At 39.0% G+C, this 21,855-nt stretch overlaps 1 protein-coding gene and 1 long non-coding RNA gene across 6 annotated transcripts in view; one reads left to right on the top strand and one right to left on the bottom strand.

Annotated features, from left to right (window-relative positions):
- Positions 1–6,618, bottom strand: part of LOC122220510 — a 70,230-nt gene extending 63,612 nt beyond the window's left edge. Inside the window, exons 1-2 of the long non-coding RNA XR_006202906.1 lie at positions 6,051–6,618; positions 2,035–2,159 (exon numbers count right to left, since the gene is read on the bottom strand). This is a non-coding gene — a long non-coding RNA (uncharacterized LOC122220510). The remainder of the gene's footprint in view (positions 1–2,034; positions 2,160–6,050) is intronic.
- On the top strand, positions 651–14,244 carry MTRF1L (mitochondrial translation release factor 1 like). 5 transcript variants are annotated; one of them, XR_006202905.1, is made up of 7 exons: positions 651–1,053; positions 6,067–6,146; positions 8,452–8,635; positions 9,120–9,283; positions 11,044–11,161; positions 11,300–11,419; positions 12,516–12,595. XR_006202905.1 is itself a non-coding variant. In XM_042940100.1 (7 exons), the coding sequence occupies exons 1-7, from the start codon at positions 795–797 to the stop codon at positions 14,044–14,046; spliced, it is 1,140 nt and encodes a 379-aa protein (XP_042796034.1). In that variant the 5' UTR covers positions 665–794; the 3' UTR covers positions 14,047–14,244. The 5 variants fall into 5 exon arrangements, 3 of the variants coding, with proteins under 3 accessions (XP_042796034.1, XP_042796035.1, XP_042796036.1); XR_006202904.1 differs by having other exon boundaries at positions 11,300–11,443; positions 12,516–12,585; XM_042940100.1 differs by lacking the exon at positions 11,300–11,419 and adding an exon at positions 13,849–14,244 and having other exon boundaries at positions 665–1,053; positions 12,516–12,652.
- The last annotated feature ends 7,611 nt before the right edge of the window (positions 14,245–21,855 follow it).

Raw genomic sequence — 21,855 nt, 5'->3', positions numbered from 1 at the left:
TGGAGCCTGGGCTACCGAAGGTGGGACTATTAAGGCTTTGCTGCGCTGTGGTTTATAGGAACATAGAATCGCTCAATCTCTTTTAAAAGTAGCTAGCGATAACTAGGAGTGAGACCGGACTGTCAGGAGACTCGGGTGAGGAAGGAAGTTGTTTGAAAGCAAGTTACATGGCAGATAGAGGACAGGAAAGCAGATTTTGAGAAACCACTCTCACAGGTTGCTTTTGAGTACACTAGTCCTGTCCTCATTAATACGAGCCTTTACCCACCGCCGGAAAGAGAAACTTAAGCAGAAACGAAGGAAGAGGAGTAAGCACACATACACACACCGATGCCCATCCTACAATTCACTCTTGGAGACGAAAGGCCTGTGTCCTCAGCCCCGGTAGCGGACTACACTGCCCTCCGCTGCGGTACTCGAAATCCTCATTCAGTGCTTGGAAAATAAATCTTCGACGTCAGAAAACCGGGTGGCAACCTGCAACATCCCCCTTCCTGTCCAACACACCGCCCTGGTACATCCGAGACGTTTCCGACCGCGCTTCTTAGAGGGGTCTCCCAGACTCACTCCGATCGCATCCCGCTCTGCCCCCTTCCGGCCGGCGCGCGCGTGGCAACATTTAAACGCTTGCCTGGAAGTTCCCACCGAGGCTTTCGCGAGGCCCTTTAAAACTGGCGCGTGCGCTGGGGTAGGTACGATCAGTTCTCGCCGGGTTTCCAAACTCCGCGCAGTGTCGCGAGATTCGCTATCCGAAACTTCCGGTTCTGGTCCGCCTCGGTGATTGCAGCTTGGCTATGCGGTCTCGGCTTCTGTTTAGTGCTGCCCGGTGTCTTCGGGCGTTCCGGGCTATTAGCCCGGCCCGTCGGCACCTAAAGTGCGGCAGCCTGCCGCTGGAGGAGCTGTTCGCCCCCGGCGGACCTTTGCGGACCTTCCTGGAGCGCCGGGCAAGGTGTGAAGCCCAGTTGCAGTTCGGGGGGTCTGAGCTGCTGGCGGTGGCCAAACTGCTGAGCGACAAGGAGCAGGAGCTGCAGGAGACCGAGCATTTGCTACACGGTGAGGGCCGGGCTTAGGGGAACGGGATTCAAAGCCGATTCTTGACTCTTAGTTTGCCTCGTCAACTAAGCCGCTGGTCAGGTGTCCATACCTCCCCAAGTTAGAAGTTCTTTACTCCGTTGCAACCCTTTTTGGCTTGGATCGGAGGTCAAGGCATCACTGTGTGCGCTCTGACTCCATCCTCTCCCTTTTGAGCCCCTGTGCTCCCTGGACAGAATGCTCCGCCCCCTTTTACAAAATTTAAATTTATCGATTGTCTACTGGCCGAAGATCTTTAGCTTACCAGGGACAAATAAGGGACCATCCCTGTTACGTGCTTGACAGCAGGGTTTCTCAAAGGGACCAACTGGGATAGTGTCAAGAGAGGTGCATGCTAAACCTAGACTTTGGACTCAGAATCTGAGACCTAGAAATACGCGTTTTTAACAAGTTTCCCAAGTGATTAGTGTGCATTCGAATCTGGATGGGTCCTAAGTTTCTGCATTTCTACAAACCCCCCCATGAACCACACTTTGGCTAGCTTGACTCTAGAGAAGATGTATTCAAGGAGAGAAAATTAATACTACAGCTGAAAAAGTGAGAACAGATAACTGAATAAACACCTAGGGAAAGCAAGGAGAACTTGTTGGGAAGGTCTTGTGCAGTGATAAAGTTCCACCCTTAGAGGATATTAATAATAGTTTAACCTTTATTGTTATTTTGCCGTACTTCAGGCTTTGCTTAACTATTTTTATGTATTAAATCACCCAGTTCACATATCAAACTGTGAAGTAGGTAGTTAGCCTCATGTGACATAAGAGGAACATGAGGCATGGAGGTAAAATAACTGCTCAGGCTAAACAGCTTTTAAGGAATGGGGTTTGGATTGGACTGACTCCAAATCTCATGTTTTTAATCCCTGTACTCTTTGTTAACCAAGAAAGAAGAGAAGTTACGGGGAGTGGCAGGTTGAAACATTTTGTAAAGGTATGAAATACTAACCTAAAAAGGTTGATTTTTATCCTGTTGGCAGAAGGGAGCCAGCTGAAGCTTTTAGATTGGGGAGTGAATGCCAGAAATGGCTTACTTGCTTAGAAAGTTTTCTGTCTGGTAATCTGGAAGTCAGCCTGGAACGAGATTGCAGATGCTTGGAAAACAGAAGACTGAAGTCTAGTTGAGACTTAAGGAGAGTCTAAATCAGGTGATTTAAGAGAAAATGTGGCTTCCCAGAGTGGGGTTAAAAAAAGGATTCTTAACCATACTAGGAAAAATACTTTGCAAGAAAAATAAAATTGATTTCATAGCTTAAGCCAAGCTTAAAAACCAAATGGATATACGGGTTAAATATTTTAAAAACCTAGCTGTAAAGAAGTAAACAGAATGTTAGAAAATTGTTACTGGCAGAACACAACTCAGCTTAATGATAGAAAATATCATTTAGCAACTCCTGAATTCTTACTTTATGTCAGACACGACTAATTACCCAGAAAATACAGAACTAGTTTTTAGGAGCTTGAAGTCTAGTGAAGAAGTGAAAATATATGTGAACAAGTGCTCATTTTAATTTCTGCAATAAAGAGCAGTTATAAAAAGCAAAAGGAGGCATTTAAGTGGATTTCAAAGAGAATGCAGGAGGTTGCCAAACAGTACGAGAAGGGGATTGAAGGCAGAGGTGGCCAGCAAGAAGAAGAAAGTACCAAATTGGAAGACATGATGTAGCAGGAGCATAGAGTAGGTATGGGAGTTGATAATGTAACAGAAACTTGAAACCAGAAACACAGTTCAGAACGCTGCATGACAAAAGAAACTGGATTTGTTCCTACAGACTGTGAGAAGTTAGCACGTTTTTAAGCAGAGAAGTGACTTTTTTTTTTTTTAATCATTTTTGAGAGACACAGCACGAGTTGGGAGGGGCAGAGAGAAAGGGGGACACAGGATCTGAGCAGGCTCCAGGCTTTCAGCACAGAGCCCGATGCAGGGCTCGAACTCACGAACTATGAGATCATGACCTAAGCTGAAGTGGGATGCTAAACCGACAGAGCCACCCAGGCACTGCGAGAAATGACATCTTTTGAAAGATTAATGTTGGTGTCAGTGTTTGAGAATGAACTGGAGTATTCTCCAGGGACCCTGGTGGCTGAAAGGCCAGTGAGAAGGTAGTTGAAACCGTGCAAGAAAGAGGTGGTGGTAGGCATGGGCCACACTCACAAGACATTCTAACAATAGTCAGGATTTGGTGGCTTACGTCCCGAGAAGAGTGAAGGAGAGAATTCTAAGAAAAGTCTTAGGCTTCTGGGTTCAGAACATGAATGGTACTGTTAACTAAGATGAAAATATAAAAGTTGGATAAATTTTAGGAAAAAAAGATGTTTTGTGCCAAACAGGCAGCCATATTAAGCCAGGAGTACCTGTAAGGACATTCAGATGAAGAAATTCAGATAAAGATAATGGTCTAGAGAAAACACTACTGGCAGAGGAGAAAAACTGAGCCTGAATAATCGTATGAGAACTCAGCATGTATTTGACAAAGTAAAGCTTAGAAGCAGATGAGAATACTCAGGAAGAAGTGGTTGAGAAAGAAACAAGACACTAACAAAGGTAGAAATACACAGGATTGGAGGAGCAGGCAGGACAAAGCTATAAAAGGTCGAGAAAGAAAAGGCAGAGCTTTGGGACCCTGAACAAGATAAATGAAGCTGTAAACACCAATTAAAATGTCAAGGGATTGTTGATACTGGACTTAGAAAGGGCTCACCTTTTCAGCTGACACTGAAATAAGCCTTTACGTTTGGCAATTTTATCATGGGTGATTTTAATAAAAACGGTGTCGGGGCACCTGGGTGGCTCAGTCAGTTAAGTGTCCGACTCTTGGTTTGGGCTCAAGTCATGATCTCATGGTTTGTGAGTTCAAGCCCTGCATCAGGCTCTGTACTGACAGCCTGGAACCTGCTTCGGATTCTGTGTTTCTCTCTCTCTCTCCCCCTCCCCAACTCATGCTGTCTTTGTCTCTCTCAAAATAAATAAATAAAACTTAAAAACAAGATGTTATTAATATGATTATGAAATCCAGTGTGACAACTAGAGAAGTAAATGAGAATTAACACGAGAAATCGTAAACCTGGCATTAAATCTCCAGGAGTTTGGGACGGAAAAGCGGGGGGTGACAAGTGTTCACTTGAAGGGTTGAAGAGAACAAGAACCTTTACAGCAGGGAAAACATAAACATATTGGTAGAGGAGAAGGCAGGCATGTGATAGGTGCCGAGTGGACATGTTGATTAATAACAGTGAATCAGAAAGAACTAGTATATTTCCACTGCCTAGGAATAACCCCAGTCTAAACCCTCCAGAGCTTTGCTGTCTGGTAATAGTAGCCAGTGGCCACACAAGGCTACTAAGCACCAGTAATGTAGCTAGTCTGAATTGAGATATGCTGTTAAGGATAACAGATTTCAAACACCTAATATAAAAAATAATTTTTGATATTTTAAAGTACATGTTGAAATGATAATGTTTTACACATACTGGGTTAAATAAAATGTAGTATTAAAATTAAATTACTTCAAGACCTTATTTCTAATCCCCTTAGCCTTACAGAAGATGCAGAACTGAAAGTCACCTTAGAGGTCATCCAGCCTAGCTCCTTCACTGTTCCTGAGATAATGGAGATTCAGAGAAGTTGGATATGTTGCCCTGAGAGAATCCTAGCAGTTGAACTAGGACTAGAATTCATTTTTCCTTTGTCTAATAAAACACATTTGCCATTTCACCACATTTTTCTGTGCAGAATTCTTGCCAAAATAATTTCCTGCCTTTCCACCAACACTCCGAATAGTTGCTTATCTCATTATTGCTGTTGCCATTTTCTCTCCTTGAGTTAATGCTTCTTTCCTTTTTCTGCCCATCCCAAAAATAAATGCAAAAACAGTCCTTTAGTGTGCTACCATTTTAATATTTAATCACAAAGTGTTTTAGATTGTAACTCTGTGTGAGTTTTCTCCCCTAGAAAAATATAAAGAAACTAAAATTATCTAAAATCCTGCCTTGAGGGCAGGTCTTACATATTATTATCTCCAGTTCCTAGTATAGCTGGTACTTAATCAGTGAACAAACATACAAACTGATACTTTGGAAGAGCCTGATCTTTCAACAAAGAAAGCTATTTGTAATAACTAAAGAAATTTCCCTTCTCTCCTTTCTATAGGTCGCATATTGTCCATAGGATAGAGAAATGAGAAAATATATTTTGTAAGGTAAAAATGAAAACTCAGACAAAAGAAAGTAAAAGCAAGTTGGGTGGGGGAGTACTTCATATAAACCTTCTGTAAACATTAGGGAAGATCTAAATGTTTGGTGGATATTTTATATTAATGAAATATTTGGTAAAGAGATAATAAATTTCTATTTTTTTATACAATTTTTTAATGTTTATTTTCAAGAGAGAGAGATAGAGCATGAGCAGGGGAAGGGAAGAGAGAGGAGACACAGAATCCAAAGCAGGCTCCATCCAGGCTCTGAGCTGTCAGCACAGAGCCCGACATGGGGCTCAAACTCATGAACCATGAGCTCATCACCTGAGCCAAAGTCGGATGCTTCAGTGACTGAGCCACCCAGGCACTCCTCTATTTTTTAATTCAGTTGTGGTTTAACTGATGGAAACTTTAATTCCCCTTCTGGTCTGACTACTCAGTGAATTTGTTGTTGTGTAGTCCAAGTTGGAAAACTAAAACCATATTTGTTAACATGAATATTTCATGGGGGTAGAATTATAGGATAGTTCAATAGGTTCTTTATATTTTTCTGTAGATTCTTTTTAATCTTATGCGTCTGTCATCAGCAAAAAAGTTTGTTGTTTTTTCTTTTAAGCTACATGCTAATGAAAACTAATGCATACAGTGCTACTTTTAATTAATGGCAGTTATGAAAAGGACAAGAAAGACATTTTTCCCTTTGGCTACAATAATAAAATGAAGACCTTGAATTCTGTTTAATTCCTTAATTAAGAAAAACTTAACCTACTGCCTTATTTCCATAGATGAAAATGAAGACTTAAGGAAACTTGCAGAGAATGAAATAACTTCATGCCAAAAACAAATAACTCAGCTGAAGCATCAGGTATGGTATCTGCAAAGAATAAAGATTTTGTGCTATTACTTCTAATGAATTTTATTGTAAGTTGATAAAAACAACTCAAGAAGTAACTAGCTTGTTAGTACTTAGAATTATAAACTTTTCTAAAGCAGGAAAAAGTATACTCCGGGTGGTGCTATTTTTATCATAATAAAAGGATCAGACAGCTGTGGAAAGAAAGGTGACTGCCATATTGATATGAGTTTTCCAAAAAGCAGTGGGATAAATAGCAGTATTCTACTTCCCCTCTTTTGGTTTTTTAAAAGAGGTGAGGGGTAGATGGTGAGTAGAAACAGTTACAGAGCGGTGGTAGATTGTGAGCTCCTTGGCAGCAGAAATATTTTTCCTATCTTTGGCGCTATGAAAGTGCCAGACCTAGAATCGACCCTCGGCTTTTAGAACTGAATTATACTGCTTTGGTTTTACATATGGGAGAATATATAGGCATTAGATGAAGAGTAATCATTATTTTAATGTTTATTTATTTTGAGAGACAGAGTATGAGCAGGTGAGGGGCAGAGAGAGAGGGAGACACAGAATCTGAAGCAGGCTCCAGGCTCCGAGCTGTCAGCACAGAGCCCGTCTCAAACTGGGGAACAGTGAGATCATGACCTGAGCGAAGTCAGACGCTTAACCAACTGAGCCACCCAGGTGCCCCAATGTAATCATTATTTTAAATTAGACCTAGTCTTTTATGCAGATTCTGTAAAGCAGAGCTTAAAGATTTATAGTAGTTATCTCTGAGGATGTAAGTAAAAGAACATGCTATGGTGAGGAAGGAGCCCAGGAAAAGGGGGTGCTTCATTTAAAGATTACATTTCTTCTGTAGTCAAAAGTGGAACTCATCAAAAGTTAATGTCCTTACCACCCATTCCAGAGGGAAAGTTCCACCATGAAGTCTCATATAACTTGCCTTCTTCCCATTTTCTAATATTTTTGTGAAATACAAGGATGTATGTATTAAAGGTTTCTGTTCATTGACTAGTAGTTAACAAACACATAAATTCAACTAGTTACTCAAGATTTGAATGACCATGATGTACTGGCATAGGCTAGAGAGATGGAAAAGTAGTAACAACTATCGCTCCCAACCAACATAAAGTATGATACTTCACAATTCTGGCAGATCTGGGTTCAAATTCTAGTTCTTCCACTTTCTAGTTGTATGTTCTTGGGCAATGAGATTATTCAACTAAATTAAGCTTAAACTTAGTTTTTACATCTTAACTAGAGCAAGATACTATCTTCCCAAGATTGATTTCAGAATTAAAGTATATAAAGTGCTTAACAGAGTGTCACATACTAAGAGACCAGTAAATGTTGGTAGCTTTTCTTATTTAACTCACCTAACGAAAGAAGCTTTTATTCTGCATCCTCTTAATTAGTACATACTGAAGTGTGAAAGGTATATTGTCAGGGAAGGAGGACTGATCTAGGCACCTTGATTTGAGTTCTTCTGCCTGCTCTGCCAGAAGCTAACCTTTTTCTCTTTAGCAAGTCATTTAGTCTCTACAGCCTCATTTTCCTTTACATGCAAAAGGACCAGATCACACATCATCTCTAAGGGCCTTTTCAGTTCCAAAATTACAAATTTCTCTTCCAAAGTAAAGAAACTTAAAAAATAGAAACATACAATTTTAGTCTTTTTTTTTTTTTTCTTTTCTGCCATACTAGGCTATAGATTTCAAAAGGATAAGAGTTAGGATCTTCTTTTGCATCCTGCACACAGTATAGTGTCCTACTCACAACAAGCTCTGAATTATTAAACAAACAGAACTGACATAAAGTTTTACATAAACACCAAAAATAAACAAATTAGACCCATAAGTTTTATCTGGACCTTATAGCATTTATAATATAGTTGTAACATTATATTTTTTAGAAGTTATGCATTACTATATGGTTCTAATTGGCAAGATGGTTGAAGAGTAATCAGCAATATTTGTTTAGAGAAACTTTAAGTAATTCACTATTTAAATCCTGTTGCATCTTGGGGCGCCTGGGTGCCTCAGTCGGTTGAGCATCTGACTTTGGCTCAGGTCATGACTTCACGGTTCGGGAGTTCGAGCCCTGCGTCGGGCTCTGCTGAAAGCTCAGAGCCTGGAGCCTGCTTTGGATTCTGCGTCTCCCTCTCTCTCTGCCCCTCCCCTGCTCGTGCTCTCTCTCTCTCTCTCTCAAAAATAAACATTAAAAAATTTTTTTTTAAATCCTGCATCTAATCATTTAGTGTTTTTTTTTAAGTTTTAAATAATTCCTAATTATAGGAGGAGTGATATTTTTGTATTTACAGATTATCTTACTTTTGGTTCCCTCAGAAGAAACAGATGAAAATGATTTGATCCTGGAGGTAACTGCAGGAGTTGGGGGTCAGGAGGCAATGTTGTTTACATCAGAGATGTTTGATATGTATCAGCAATATGCTGCATTTAAAAGATGGCATTTTGAAACCCTGGAATATTTTCCAAGTGAAATAGGTAAGTACACTGTTTAATTCATTTTGGGGAAAGAACAGATTTAATCTATCTACATGTGTCATATGATGATGTTTGGAGAGACCATAACTAAGCTTTAGAATTTATTGGTAAGGAAGCTTACCTGATTTTATGTTTACCATTCACTTAATAATTTTGAATACAAATATACCTGTTTTGAGTGGGCCTATAAAATACTAGTCATTCACTACTCACCATTGAATGATTAATGGTCTTTTAAAAGTGCTCTTTTATACGTTATTGAATCAGTTCATTAATACCATAAATACTTTATGTTTAGTGATTATTAGCAATAAAGGTATTAAGTATTAAAACTCTGGATATCTAGACTTACTAAAGTACTTCAATGCTTTTATATTCTGTATGCTTATATTGGTTTGTAGCTCTTTTAAGTATATTTCAAAATGGTGGAAGTGATCAGTTGTTTATAAATGGCAATAATAATTGTTTACTCAATATTTTCAAGGTGGCCTTAGACATGCGTCTGCCAGCATTGGGGGTGTAGAGGCCTATAAGCACCTGAAATTTGAAGGTGGTGTACACAGAGTACAAAGAGTGCCAAAAACAGAGAAGCAAGGTCGCATCCATACCAGCACCATGACTGTGGCAATCTTACCCCAACCGACCGAGGTAAGGCATCAGTCTCCTCTCCTTGGAATCCTGCGCTCAGCACAGTGCCTTGCCCCCAGAGTAACAACTCACTTCACTGAACTGAATAACTCCTTTGCTCATCTTTGGCATTTATCATGTATTTTGAGGGTTTAATAATCTCTTGTCTCAGTCCAAAAAAATATCTTACAATAGATAGTTGTAACAGTTAAAGATATATAAATGATCTAATGTTGCAATATTTATTAATTTTTGTCCGCCACTTAGTTATTGTAAGACCATCTCAGTAGGAGAAAGAGTATTACCCTACTTTAAATAGGATTTAATACTGATTACCCTTCATAATGATTTTTGTTTTGTCTGACTTTCCCAGAGTGTAAATAGAAGAATTCTATTTTAACAAGGGTTAACAGAACTGCTACTTCATAACCCAGTTGCATTAAAAGGCAAATACATTGGGCGCCTCGGTGGCTCAGTCGGTCAAGCATTAAGCATCCAGCTCTGGATTTCAGCTCAGCTCATGATCTCATGGTTCGTGGGTTTGAGCCCAGTGTCGGGCTCTGCACTAACAGCACAGAGCTGCTCAGGATTCTCTCCCCTTTTTCTCTGCCCCTCCTCCCTGCTCTCTCTCAAAATAAATAACAAACTTCAAAAAGATGGAACTATATTGTTACAGTGCTCACAATGAGTATACTTTATTCTCACAAGCAAATTCTCAGTCTATATGATATTTATAAAATAAATTACATCCCTTTTGCTGAAAGTGATAGGAAGTATATGACTTGTTTTTCAGGATGAAGTATGAATGATTTGAGGAAAAGAAAGTTTAATTGAGGTTTCTTTTCACTTGGGGGAAGGTGCTTATTGACTCTTTAAGTTCCTTTCTTTAATCTAATTTATACATGAAGCCTAGATGAGGCACAGAACAGTTAAGGAAGATATTAGTCGCTTTGGTTTAAGTATTTTGAAGTATTTTGAAGACAGAAGGAGTAGTTCAGGAAAAGATGTATTAAGTATTTTGAAGTATTTTGAAGTGTATTAAGTATTTTGAAGACAGAAGGAGTAGTTCAGGAAAAGATGGACTGAAGTCTGTATTTAATGCTTCTAGCAACCATACAAGGAGCACATAGGGAGACACAGAGGGCCTGTGAATGGTAGGAGTCCTGTTGTCAGGGTGCGGACCTGTTGCAGAATGGTCCGTAGTAGTTCATGAAATAGAGCTTTTTAAAATCTGGTGCTTCTGATGGCGACTTCCAGGACAGAGCATTATGCTGATGTCAGATCCCAGCTATGTATGACTTCTTGGCTTTTTTGCCTTTTGCTGTTTCCATCTGCCTGTCCTAAGTCCCCCTTTATTTAAAATTAAACAAAATAAGCCTTCCCATAATTCTTAAGCTAGCAGTGTTTTTTTCCTGTGTTAAAGTCTTTTTTAAGTCAGAAATAACCCACAGAAGCTCACTTTAATTCCTATATTCACATTTCTAGTATTAGCTAAGTTCTTCTGTTCATGTATTAAGGAAGAGGGTAATTAACAGAGAAGTCCAGTTTTTGAGGATTAGGGAGGGTTTGTTTTTGTTTTGTATTATATTTTGATCTACTTTTCCAAAAAAGAGATGTTTTAAAAAATGGTATCCTTCCAACCTTTCTATCCTTAAAATTAAAACTTCTCAATCTTATAATTCTATGACATGTAATTATACACATAAATGGACAGTTCTTGCCCTTGAACAGTTCACATACATGTGATATTTTTAAATCCCAACTTTGCCTCTTATGTATAGATCAATCTGGTAATTAATCCCAAAGATTTGAGAATTGATACTAAACGAGCCAGTGGAGCTGGAGGACAGCATGTAAATACCACGGACAGTGCTGTCCGGATAGTTCATCTTCCAACAGGTATGTCCTTATTTCTTCAACATAAAACTTTGAAGAAAGAAAACAAATTCTGATTAACTTGACTGATTTTCCACTGTAATAGATCCTCAGTTACCAGAATATATACTACTAAAGATTATTATTAAATACTTTATTTAGATTAGAATCCTTAGATGAAACTCTGCAGGATAATTGCAAAAGCCAGGAAGACAGAGGGACCTAAGCCCAGAGAATTTCCGTACAGGTGACGATGACGAAAAGGTGTGGACAGTCCTGCAGGTAGCTTCCTCAACTTCATACTTGGTAAATGTCACTATTAAAAGAAAATCCAGGGTGCTTGGCTGGCTCAACCTGTAGAGCATGCGACTCTTGATAGCAGGGTCATGTGTTCAAGCCCCATATTGGGTGTGGAGCCTACTTAAAATTTTTTAAATTTAAATAAGTAAGTAAAAAAAAAATCCTCAGAATGAAGTCACTGTCATGGGTTCTTCTTTATCAGAAAATGCTCAAAATCACTAGTTCCCAGCTTTCTTTGAAGGGAGGAGGACATGGACTTCCTTGCGAAAATGAAAGCTTGGACTTGCTTTCTCAGAAACATGCTCACATGCAGAGTTCTGCCCATAACTTCCAGGGCTGCTGCTCCATGAAGTCCATCCACAAACCTCCAGCAGTTCTACTGGAGATACGCAGGGGAACTGTGTCTAAATATTTCTTAAGTCTTCAATATACTCTTAAGTGGAACTAAATGTGATTGACAATTATTACTGCAGTGATTTACATGTGATAAAGAGCAGATGGATAGCAAACTTCAGACACCTAGAAAGAATACACTGTGACTGACCTCAAATAGGCATAATTCCCATGGATCAGTAGTGTTGAACAGGAGTGATTGGTAGGTTTTTCCTTTTTAGAATTTGAGGAAGGCTCAAGTTAAACTTTAAGATGATGTCTTATATAATATATACTATATAAACAGGAATAGGAAAAATAGATGAAACTCCTCACAAAAATATTAATTGTGCCTATCTCTATTAGGACTAACTTTTTTTTGTTTTGGTGATGACAAATAGCTACTTAAAAAAATATATGGTTGCTAGTTAAGGGTATGGAAAAACAATCCTTATTAAATGAGTAATGATTTTTGTTTAGTATGTATGCCTTCAATATGAATGTATTTGCACTATAGCTTAATCTTCAATTTTTAGTTTTCTGAGAACTCTATAATAAAGTTATTTGTTTAGTTTATAGTCTTCCTTTATTAGAGTTGTTTTTTTTCCTCATAAAGGAAGAAGAAAAAGAAGGAAAAAGTATTTCTTGATAATAAATGAAGAAGATTTTCCTATTAAAACTGTTTAATTCTCATGACACTATTCAGGTGTTGTTTCTGAATGCCAACAAGAGAGATCTCAACTGAAAAATAGAGAGATGGCTATGAAAAAGCTACGTGCAAAACTGTACAGCATGCATCTAGAAGAAGAAACAAATAAAAGATACAGTGCTAGAAAGATTCAGGTAAAACTTAATTTAAAACATGCTCTGAAGGGGGTGCCTAGGTGGCTCAGTCTATTGAGCGTCTCTTGATTTAGGCTCAGGTCATGAACCCAGGGTTTTGGGATTGAGCCCTGTGTCGAGCTCTGCACTGAGCTTGGTGCCTGCTTCAGATTCTCTCTCCCTCTGCCTCTTGCCCCTTCCCCGCTTGCACACTCACGTGCTCTCCCTCTGTAAAATAATTTGAAAAATGCTCTGAAGGATAAAAGTATAAAAATAAGATAAGCCAGTTTTTATATATGCTGAAATTGTTTCAGTGTATTTGTTAAAATAAGGAAAGAATTCAAGTAGCTCAACAGAGGGTTATATGTGTTTCATAGTAATCTTAAACCTCTGCCCTGGTTTCTATATTCAAGGGCTTTATTTCCTCAGATTTTTTTTTAATGTTTTATTATTTATTTTTGAGAGAGACAGAGTGAGAGTGGGGTAGGGGCGAAAAGAGAGGAAAACACAGAATCTGAAGCAGGCTCTAGGCCCTGAGCTGTTAGCACAGAGCGTGACCTGGGGCTTGAACTCACGAACTGCAAGATCATGACCTGAGCCGAAGTCAGACACTTAATTGACTGAGCCACCTACCCAGGCGCCCCTGTTTTTCTCAGATTTTTAACCAAAGTTACTAAAAGAGGATATATGGAATCCCCATTTTGAATCCTTTGAAAATTATGGGAGTTGGAAAGCAAACTGAATTTACTTTCTTCCTGTTTGGCATTTAATTTTACAACCACCTTGCCCTTTATTAATTCCTTTTTCTGGGAATTCATCATCGAAAATGACCAGATTAATTCACAGATATATATGGCTACCATTTGAATGCTAACTCTGTGCTAGGCTGTCTGTACATATCATCACTGTGTTGTAGGTATTATTTGTATTTTATGGATGGGGAAACTAAAATTTAAAGTTTAAATAAATGTCTGAAGTTGTAGAGCATTGAAATGGCAGAAGATCAAATGCTATAAATCTGTCTCACTTTAAAGCCATTACTCTTTTCTTTTTCTATTACGTCCCATGTTATTTGAGGATTAAAAATGTTTGAAACTTGGTTCTTATATTGTGTTTCAGATTATAAACAAAGAGCTTAATCTCCAGGTAACTTAAATTTGTAGGTTTAGTTGCTTTGAATCTAACTGTATCTTATGTCTTCATATATATCTGTATAGGTTGGAACCAAAGGAAGGTCAGAGAAAATAAGAACATATAATTTTCCACAGAACCGGGTCACAGATCACAGAATAAATAAGTCACTTCATGATCTTGAAACTTTTATGCAAGGGGAATATCTACTGGATGAACTTGTACAGTCATTGAAGGACTACGCTGATTATGAATCTTTAGTAGAAATTATTTCCAAAACGTAAATTAATTTATTATTAAAGACTTATAGCTTATAAAAATTCTACCACAGCAAATTACATTGTGTGTAAATACTAGTATTCTCTTTAAAAACATGAGTTAATACATTTGGAAGTAATGTGTGTATTTTAAAGACATAATTTATATAAACCTCTCAATATATTAGTAAAAAAATGTACAATACAATCATGACTCTGCTTATATATTTTGGACTCTTATGTGAAGTATACAAACAAAGCAAAAACAGTACTTTGTTTTCTTTACTGTAAAATGTTTAGCAAATGATCAAACATAAAAGAAATACAGTAAATATTGTATTAGTCAAAGTCCATTCAAGAGACAGAAACCAGACCATGAATTTGAACAGGGATAATTTGGGTACAAAGAATTTTTAACTGGTAATAGGATAAGCTATAAGGGGATAAGCGAGAACTCATGCACTGTGAATGAGAGAGAGTCCCCAAGGAAAGAACACCCTTCGAAGGAGCTTTCCTTCCCCCAGGGTAGAGTCAGGACTACTGGAGAGAGCATGGCTTTGGCCTACTTGATGACAGAAAGGTTCCCTGGGCTGCCCTGAGCCAGAGCTGGTCTGCAGGTGGTGGTGGATCAGGCCTTGCAAACAGGACCTCAAACCCTCTGGAATGATAAACAAGCAGTCTCTCACCAAGGTGTCAGAGAAACTTGTTGGACGGTTAAGTATCAGTTCGTGTCTGCATTAGTCGGGGTTCTCCAGAGAAACCAAACCAGTAGGATGTGGGAGATTTATTAGGAGGAATTGGCTCATGTGACTACGGCAGGTGGCAAGTCCAAAACCTGGCAATGTGAGCTAGCAGGCTGGAGACAGCCACAGGAACTGATGCTGTGTTCCAGTCCAAAAGCAGTCTGCTGGAGAAGTCTCTCTTGCCTAAGGGAGGCCAGTCTTTTTTTTCTTTTCAGGCCTTCAACTGATTGGATGAAGCCATCCACCTTATGGAGGACATTCTGCTTTGCTCAAAGTTCATTGATTTAAATGTTAATTTCATGTAAAAACACCTTACAGAAACACCCAGGGTAATGTGGACTAAGTATCCTGGCACCCTGTTGACACATGGGCCAAGAGCACCCCCTCCTCCCGCTGGCAGCTGTGCCCTAGATGAGAAACGAGAGAAGCCTGTCCCTCCACCACCCCCTACTGACAAAACTTGGTACCAAACAGGTCCAGCTGCAGTACTCTGAAGTGGGGTGATGAAGGGTAAATTTGTTGCTGAGAGGCAACAATTTGGTAACTGACCTAAATATACCCATATGCATTACCTAGTTTCAACAATTGATACATTTTCATAGATTCTTGGTGTTAGAAGTTACAAGTATTGTTACATTGTTAAATATTTCCACTTGCATTGTTAAAAATAAGGATATTATATTCTATTTTTAATACGTATTCTATAATATATTCTACTTAATCATTTATTATCACATGTAACAAAATTCTCAGTAGTTCCCTAAAATCTTCAAATACCCAATTCAGATCCTCCCAATTCTCCCCCAAATGCCTTAACTGGCTTCTTCAGACCAGGATCCAACTAAGGATCCCACATGGAATCTGCTGGTTACATTGTGTAAGTTTAGAATAGCCCTGCCAACTGCTGCCCCCTCTTTTTTTCATGACATTGCAATGAATTTGCATTTGAGAAGATCAGGCTACTACAGTGTCATTTAATTCCTCAAGTCACAGTATTTCCTACAAACTGGAAGTTGGAGCTTAACACTCAGCTAGTTTTGCATACTCTCTCCCTTTCCTCTGATTTAGCATTTTTGTTATTAAAATATATACCAAATAAGCCAAGTTTGAATGCTCTGATGTGCTGAGATGTATTTGATTCTCTAAAATACATGGACAGATGAGAAAAATGACTTAACCCTTGTGAAAGGAGAAGAATTTATTGTTGAAAGTGAGCTTAAAGCTAAATCAGTATAATATTTTTTTTTATAATTAAAGTTTATTTACTGTGAGTGAGCACATGTGCCAGCAGGGGAGGGGCAGAGAAAGGAGAGAGAGAATCCCAAGCAGGCTCCTTACTGTCAGCCTGACTCTCGAGTCTCAATCTCAAGAACCACGAGATCATGATGTGAGCCAAACAGTCCAATGCTCAACCAACTGAGCCACCCAGGTGCCCCTACATCAGTTGAATCTTTATCAGTATTTTTTCATCATAAGATTTAAAAGGAGTTTAGTGGCTCTTATTTTCCATAGGAGTCCTGGTTATGATCAGCTCTTTTCTGAGAAGACAGACTCCAGAGAATTGGGGTCTAAAAGGGAAGAAAGCCTGGGAATGTCTGCTTGAGGCTACACAGCTGTGAAAGACCTCTTGGTGTTGAGGGCAACAGAGATTAAAAAGTGCTTACTGTGCTTGATAAAGAAATACGAGTGGTGCCTGGGTGGCTCGGTCGGTTAAGCGTCTCACTTCCGCTCAGGTCATTATCTCACAGTTCACAGGTTCGAGCCCCACATCGGGCTCTGTGCTGACAGTTCAGATTCTGTATCTCCCCCTCTCTCTACCCCTCCCCAGCTCATGCTCTTTCTCTGTCTCAAATATAAATAAATGTTTAAAAAAAAAGAAACAAACAAAGAGGAGGGGCGCCTGAGTGACTCAGTCGGTTAAGTATCTGACTTCAGCTCAGGTCATGATCCCACAGTTCATGGGTTCAAGCTCTGTGCGTCGGGCTCTGCGCTGACAGTGTGGAGCCTGGAGCCTGCTTCAGATTCTTTGTCTCCCTCCCTCTCTCTTGTGTGCACATGCTCACTCTCTCCCTGAAAAATAAACATTAAAAAAACAAAAAACAGGAGATATCCCCATGGTTCTTCCATGGTGTATGTGCTCCTTACTGTAAGGAAGAGTAGTAAATTCAATGTGTTTAACTACAAAGAGTGGAAGGGAGAGTAGGGGAGGGGAAAGAACTACAGGAAAGGTCAGTTACCCATAAAGAGAGAAAGGCTGGAAATGCTGATTCTAGTTTTTGAAAACATGAAATTAACTAAGGACTACAATTATGAGAATAGCTCTATCTAGTAGATAATGTTAATTTTATAGTAGTTACAACAAAGTAGAATTTCCAGAGAAATAAAATGACTTAATTATTAAGGTTATATGATGAAAGGGTTAAAGAATTAGAAGACATTCCATTAATTCCCAAACTGCATGCTTTTCTCTATTTGTTGAACCTACAGTAATCTGAATTCTTATAAGCATATGTTCTACACAAATTTAAAAGTATATCATTGTGAGGTAATGTGTTTCCTCTTTCTTAAGTTAACCTGTATTAATTAGCCAAATTTCCTCTAGAGCCCTAGCTTGTACTAACCTTCAGAGTAATTTGTTTCACCTTATTCTTTAAGAAATAGCAGGTTTACTATTTACTGAGAAAACTCAGTAAAGACAGGTATTAATTTTAAAACTGGCCAAAGGTTATCAAATACATCAGAGAATTTGAATTTCCCTTGTAGCATTATGTTCATGAAGGACACTCTACCTTCACAAGCACATTTGATGAAAATAGCTTTCCATGACCTATGCAACTCAAGAATACACCAAGACTTGTTAATTAGACCACAGGCAATTCCTGCATAAGGTCCATGTAAGATGTGTTTCCCAGTTTGTGTCTTTTAGGTCTTTCGGGTTTCCTTTTTGAATGAAAGGGATATATCTATGTTAACTGAATATTACAACATATTATTACTTAATTTCTCTTTACCTCTTCTAACAGGTGATAATTAGAAAAGTTGGACTGAGATTGTGAAGAGTCTTGACTATTGAATTTCATTCTGTAAACAAGAGAAGCTCTTAAAAGTTTAGTTATCCGCACCCCCCCCCATCCCACTCCACTTCCTCACTCCCTGCCCCATGGGAAAAGGTCTGATAGCTGTATTAATGAAGGTGGAAAAGAACTTTTGATCAATTTTTAAACTTCCTGTCCATTAGAACATCACGGTTGGTTGGTTAGAGAAGAAATCATAATACCTAGGTAATTCTAACAATGTTAAGTTTAACACATGCATCAGTAGGTGTATTATAAACACATGCAGATTAATTGACAAATTCTGGTATGAATGGACACTGGCTTCCACTTCACTCACTAATATAGCTACTACCAGAATAACAAATGTAATTTTTGGAACCAGGGAAGGATCAGGGTAGAGCAACAGTCGTGGCATGAGACCAACTGGAACCCTAAGTCTAATATTTAAGGGCTTCCAAATCTGTAGCTGTTCGTACAAACAATGCATCTATACAGCTATCTTCACCATAAACCATGCATTTTGTTGCTCCCACTCCCTTTGCATGTGCTGTGCTCTCCACCTGGAACAGACTCTTGGCTTACCTCAGCAGAAAGATTTCGAAGTCCAACCTAAAGGGCACCTTAGCCTCTAGGCAGAATTAACTGCCCTTCATTGGCAATTCCACAGTACTTTACCATACCAGGATGACAACATTTATGGCAAGGTAATACCAGTCTCAGGACTGTGTGTTTAATAAGGAAATGGAAAAGAGTGGGTCAGGGACTAGAATAAGTGTGTGTTGCTAGACCTCTCACATTGTCTCATGAATGGACAAAAGTATGTTTTCTTCATTCTTGTCTCCTCAGGACCAAACATTATGCTACAACAGGCACTAAACAGATGTGTAAAAGGCAGTTATAGCGAAAATATTTGTCCAGAAATCTGATATGTTATTCAGAAAAAAACAATTTCAGAGTGGCCTAGAACAGCAGTCAATCAAAACTTACTCAGCTGTAATAGCAATTTTGAAGATGCATAACCAATCATTATGTTTAAAATTCAATGTCATATTCCTCCATAACCCATTTCTCAGTTTTTTTAATGGCACTACCATTCTCCCTCTCTCTCAAATTTAAAATGTAGTCATCTTTGATTCCTCTTCCTCACATGCACTTCATTGCTAAATCCTACTCTCCTCAACACTCTAATCCTCACGGATTCTATTACCACTGCTCTTTCCCACAATTACTTTTCTCCTGGACTACTTTTATGGTCCCCTGACTTCTCCCTCCATCCTAGCTGCTCTCTAGTTCAGGTAACACAACAGCCAGATTCATCTTCCTAAAAAACAAGGCTCTGATTTTGTCACTCTCTGGCTCAAATGCACTGCTTTTCCTTATTAAGTAGGAACTTAGTAAGTTCCTACTGCCTTCCAAATAAAACTCCATGTCTTAAGTGTGCATACAATACACCCATATCCACATCCAGCGTTATTTCATATTGGCCTGTTTTACTCACTACCCCCATTAGGTCACATCAAATTCATTTTTTCTGATAACTGCACTTGCATTTAAGTTTTCCCCCATCATGTTCTTTATGCCAGGCCACCCTCCTCCCCAGTCCTTCAAAAGACATCCCCAGCAGCAGTGGTTTTCATCTAGAGGCAAGCTTGCCCATAGGGGACATTTGGCAATATTTGGAGGCTAAAGATGCTACAGTGCACAGGACAGCCCCCAAGAAATAAGTACCTGGGCCAAAAAGTAAACAGTGCTGAGGTTGAGAAACCTGTCTAACAGATTATTCCCTTATCCTAGTATATAAAAGTAAATTCTCTGTCCTCTAAAAATTCTCAGTGTAACCAGATGTCTCTGACTTATCCAGTGTTGCATTATAGCTATATCTTATATACCTTATCTCCTTCCCTCCATGCTCATGATGCTTTTAATCATTTACTGAGCATCTGTTATGTCTATTAGGTGGCAGGCCCAGGTAATAAGAACAAGGGCAGGTACCATGTCCCAATTATTTCCAGATACTCCATAATATCTTGCATGTTGTAGGTCTGCAAATAAGAATTTGCTGAGGGGCACCTCAGTGGCTCAGTTGGTTAAGCTTCAGCTCAGGTCATGATCTAATGGTTCTTGAGTTCAAGGCCCACACTGGGCTTTGTGCTGACAGTGTGGAGCCTGCTTGGGATTCATATTCTCTCTCTCTGTCTCTCCCTCTCTCTGTCCCTCCCCCATGTGCATACACATGCTCTCTCTCAAATAAACTTAAAAAAAAAAAAATTTGCTGAAAGAGGGCAACTCTCTCTATGCTTCATTTTGTACGTAAAACCTCAATAATTCTGAAATTGAAGTGCAGGAAGAAAGAGGTACATACATCTGTTGATATCTAGTAAAATTCAAAATGGCCCTTCCTAAGTTTCTCACTAAAAATGAAATTAACAGATGCTCATGAACCTACTGAACAAATTGTCAGTTAAAAATATTTCAAAATAATCAATATTTCAGTAGTAGTCTAATAGTTAAAATCAACATTAAATAATAGGCTGAGAAAGAATGTGATAAACTATTCCAGTATACAATAAAATATGCTTAGCTATGTATATTGCTTTTTATTGCTACAGTAATTTTAATTTTCCTAATAATAGATCTTAGCCTTTTCCTGAAAAGATCAATAACTGCTGGAGAATACCTTTTAAACAGTAGTTAAGGTCCAATATAGTACAGGTGCTCAATTAATTTAATGAAAACCCTTTCTCCCCTCAAATTTCATACATTTGCCCACATCTGAAAATAAAAGAGTAAAGATCTCAAAGGTCAAATGGGGAAGTAATGTGAAAATGTACTATAAAATCAGGCCTACCCAGCAAAGGAGTAAAGTACAAGGACTTATCCAGCAGAACAGGATTGTAGGGGCACCTCAGTGGTTCAGCTGGTTGAGGGTCTGACTTCGGCTCAGGTCATGATCTCACGGTTCATGAGTTCAAACTCATCAGGCTAGCTGCTGTCAGCCAAGAGTCCACTTCTGATTCTCTATCCCCTTCTCTCTACCCTTGCTCCACTTGTGCCTTCTGAAAAATAAACATTGAAAAAAGACAGAAAAAGAACAGGATTGGAATTTTTGCTTATGAGCTGTGTAGTTCTCTAAGAATTAACTTCCACTTCCGAAAAATTAAACAGTGCCAAGGTTATTGTGAGAATTAAAGACTAACATTTACAAAATGCCTAGAAGACAAAAAGCTACTATAGTTTTAACATCCATTCAACAAATAACTCACTCCCCTGCTGAAATCCCTCCAACAACTACCACTGCAATCGGAAGAAACTCTAAAGTCCACATGTAAACCTACAAAATCCTACAGGATCTGGCTGCCACCTCTCTGACCTAATCTCCTCTAGCACTTGCTCAATGTGCTCTAGACATCCTTATCTCCTTGGAACAAGCCACGCACTTTCCATCTCTACCCTCTGCTTATTAAGCCGATCTTTGCACTGCCTACCCTGCACTGCCTACCCAACAGATCTTGGTCCAAAGCCTCCCAAACCCTCTTGACCACCCAGAGTCATTAATCTATGCCCCTACTGCCCACTCCCTGCCCCATAATCTAGTTTATATTGCTCTTTCCTGAACTACAATTGTTAACTGTCAGTTTCTTTCCCATTAGCATGAAAACTCCTTGAAAATCAGGGCTTTTGTTTTTCCAACCATGTATCTCCAGGACCTAGCTCCAAGACGGGGCTAAGGCAGGCGAGTGGGACACATCACTCAGATGCAAAATTTAAGAGGATGCCCAAATGCCAGTAATCCAGAAAAATATGAATTTAAAGCAACATTCTTAAAGAGGAAAAGTAATGCAAAACACCATGACGAACTATCATAATTATGCATAACGACGGGATCCAACCAGCATGTGCAAAATTCACCCCAGTCCCCGCCCTGCCTCACTAGGACTTGCCACCGATATAACTGAGCGAGTACCGTAAATCGAGTATTAACTCTCTCTAAAGCTGCAGAAAAGCAAGAGGGAGAACCCAGAAGAACCAGAAGACAA

This window comes from Panthera leo, chromosome B2, assembly GCF_018350215.1.
Source record: "Panthera leo isolate Ple1 chromosome B2, P.leo_Ple1_pat1.1, whole genome shotgun sequence".
NCBI classification, from domain to species: Eukaryota; Metazoa; Chordata; class Mammalia; order Carnivora; family Felidae; genus Panthera; species Panthera leo.
This window is presented reverse-complemented; position numbering and strand designations above follow the sequence as displayed.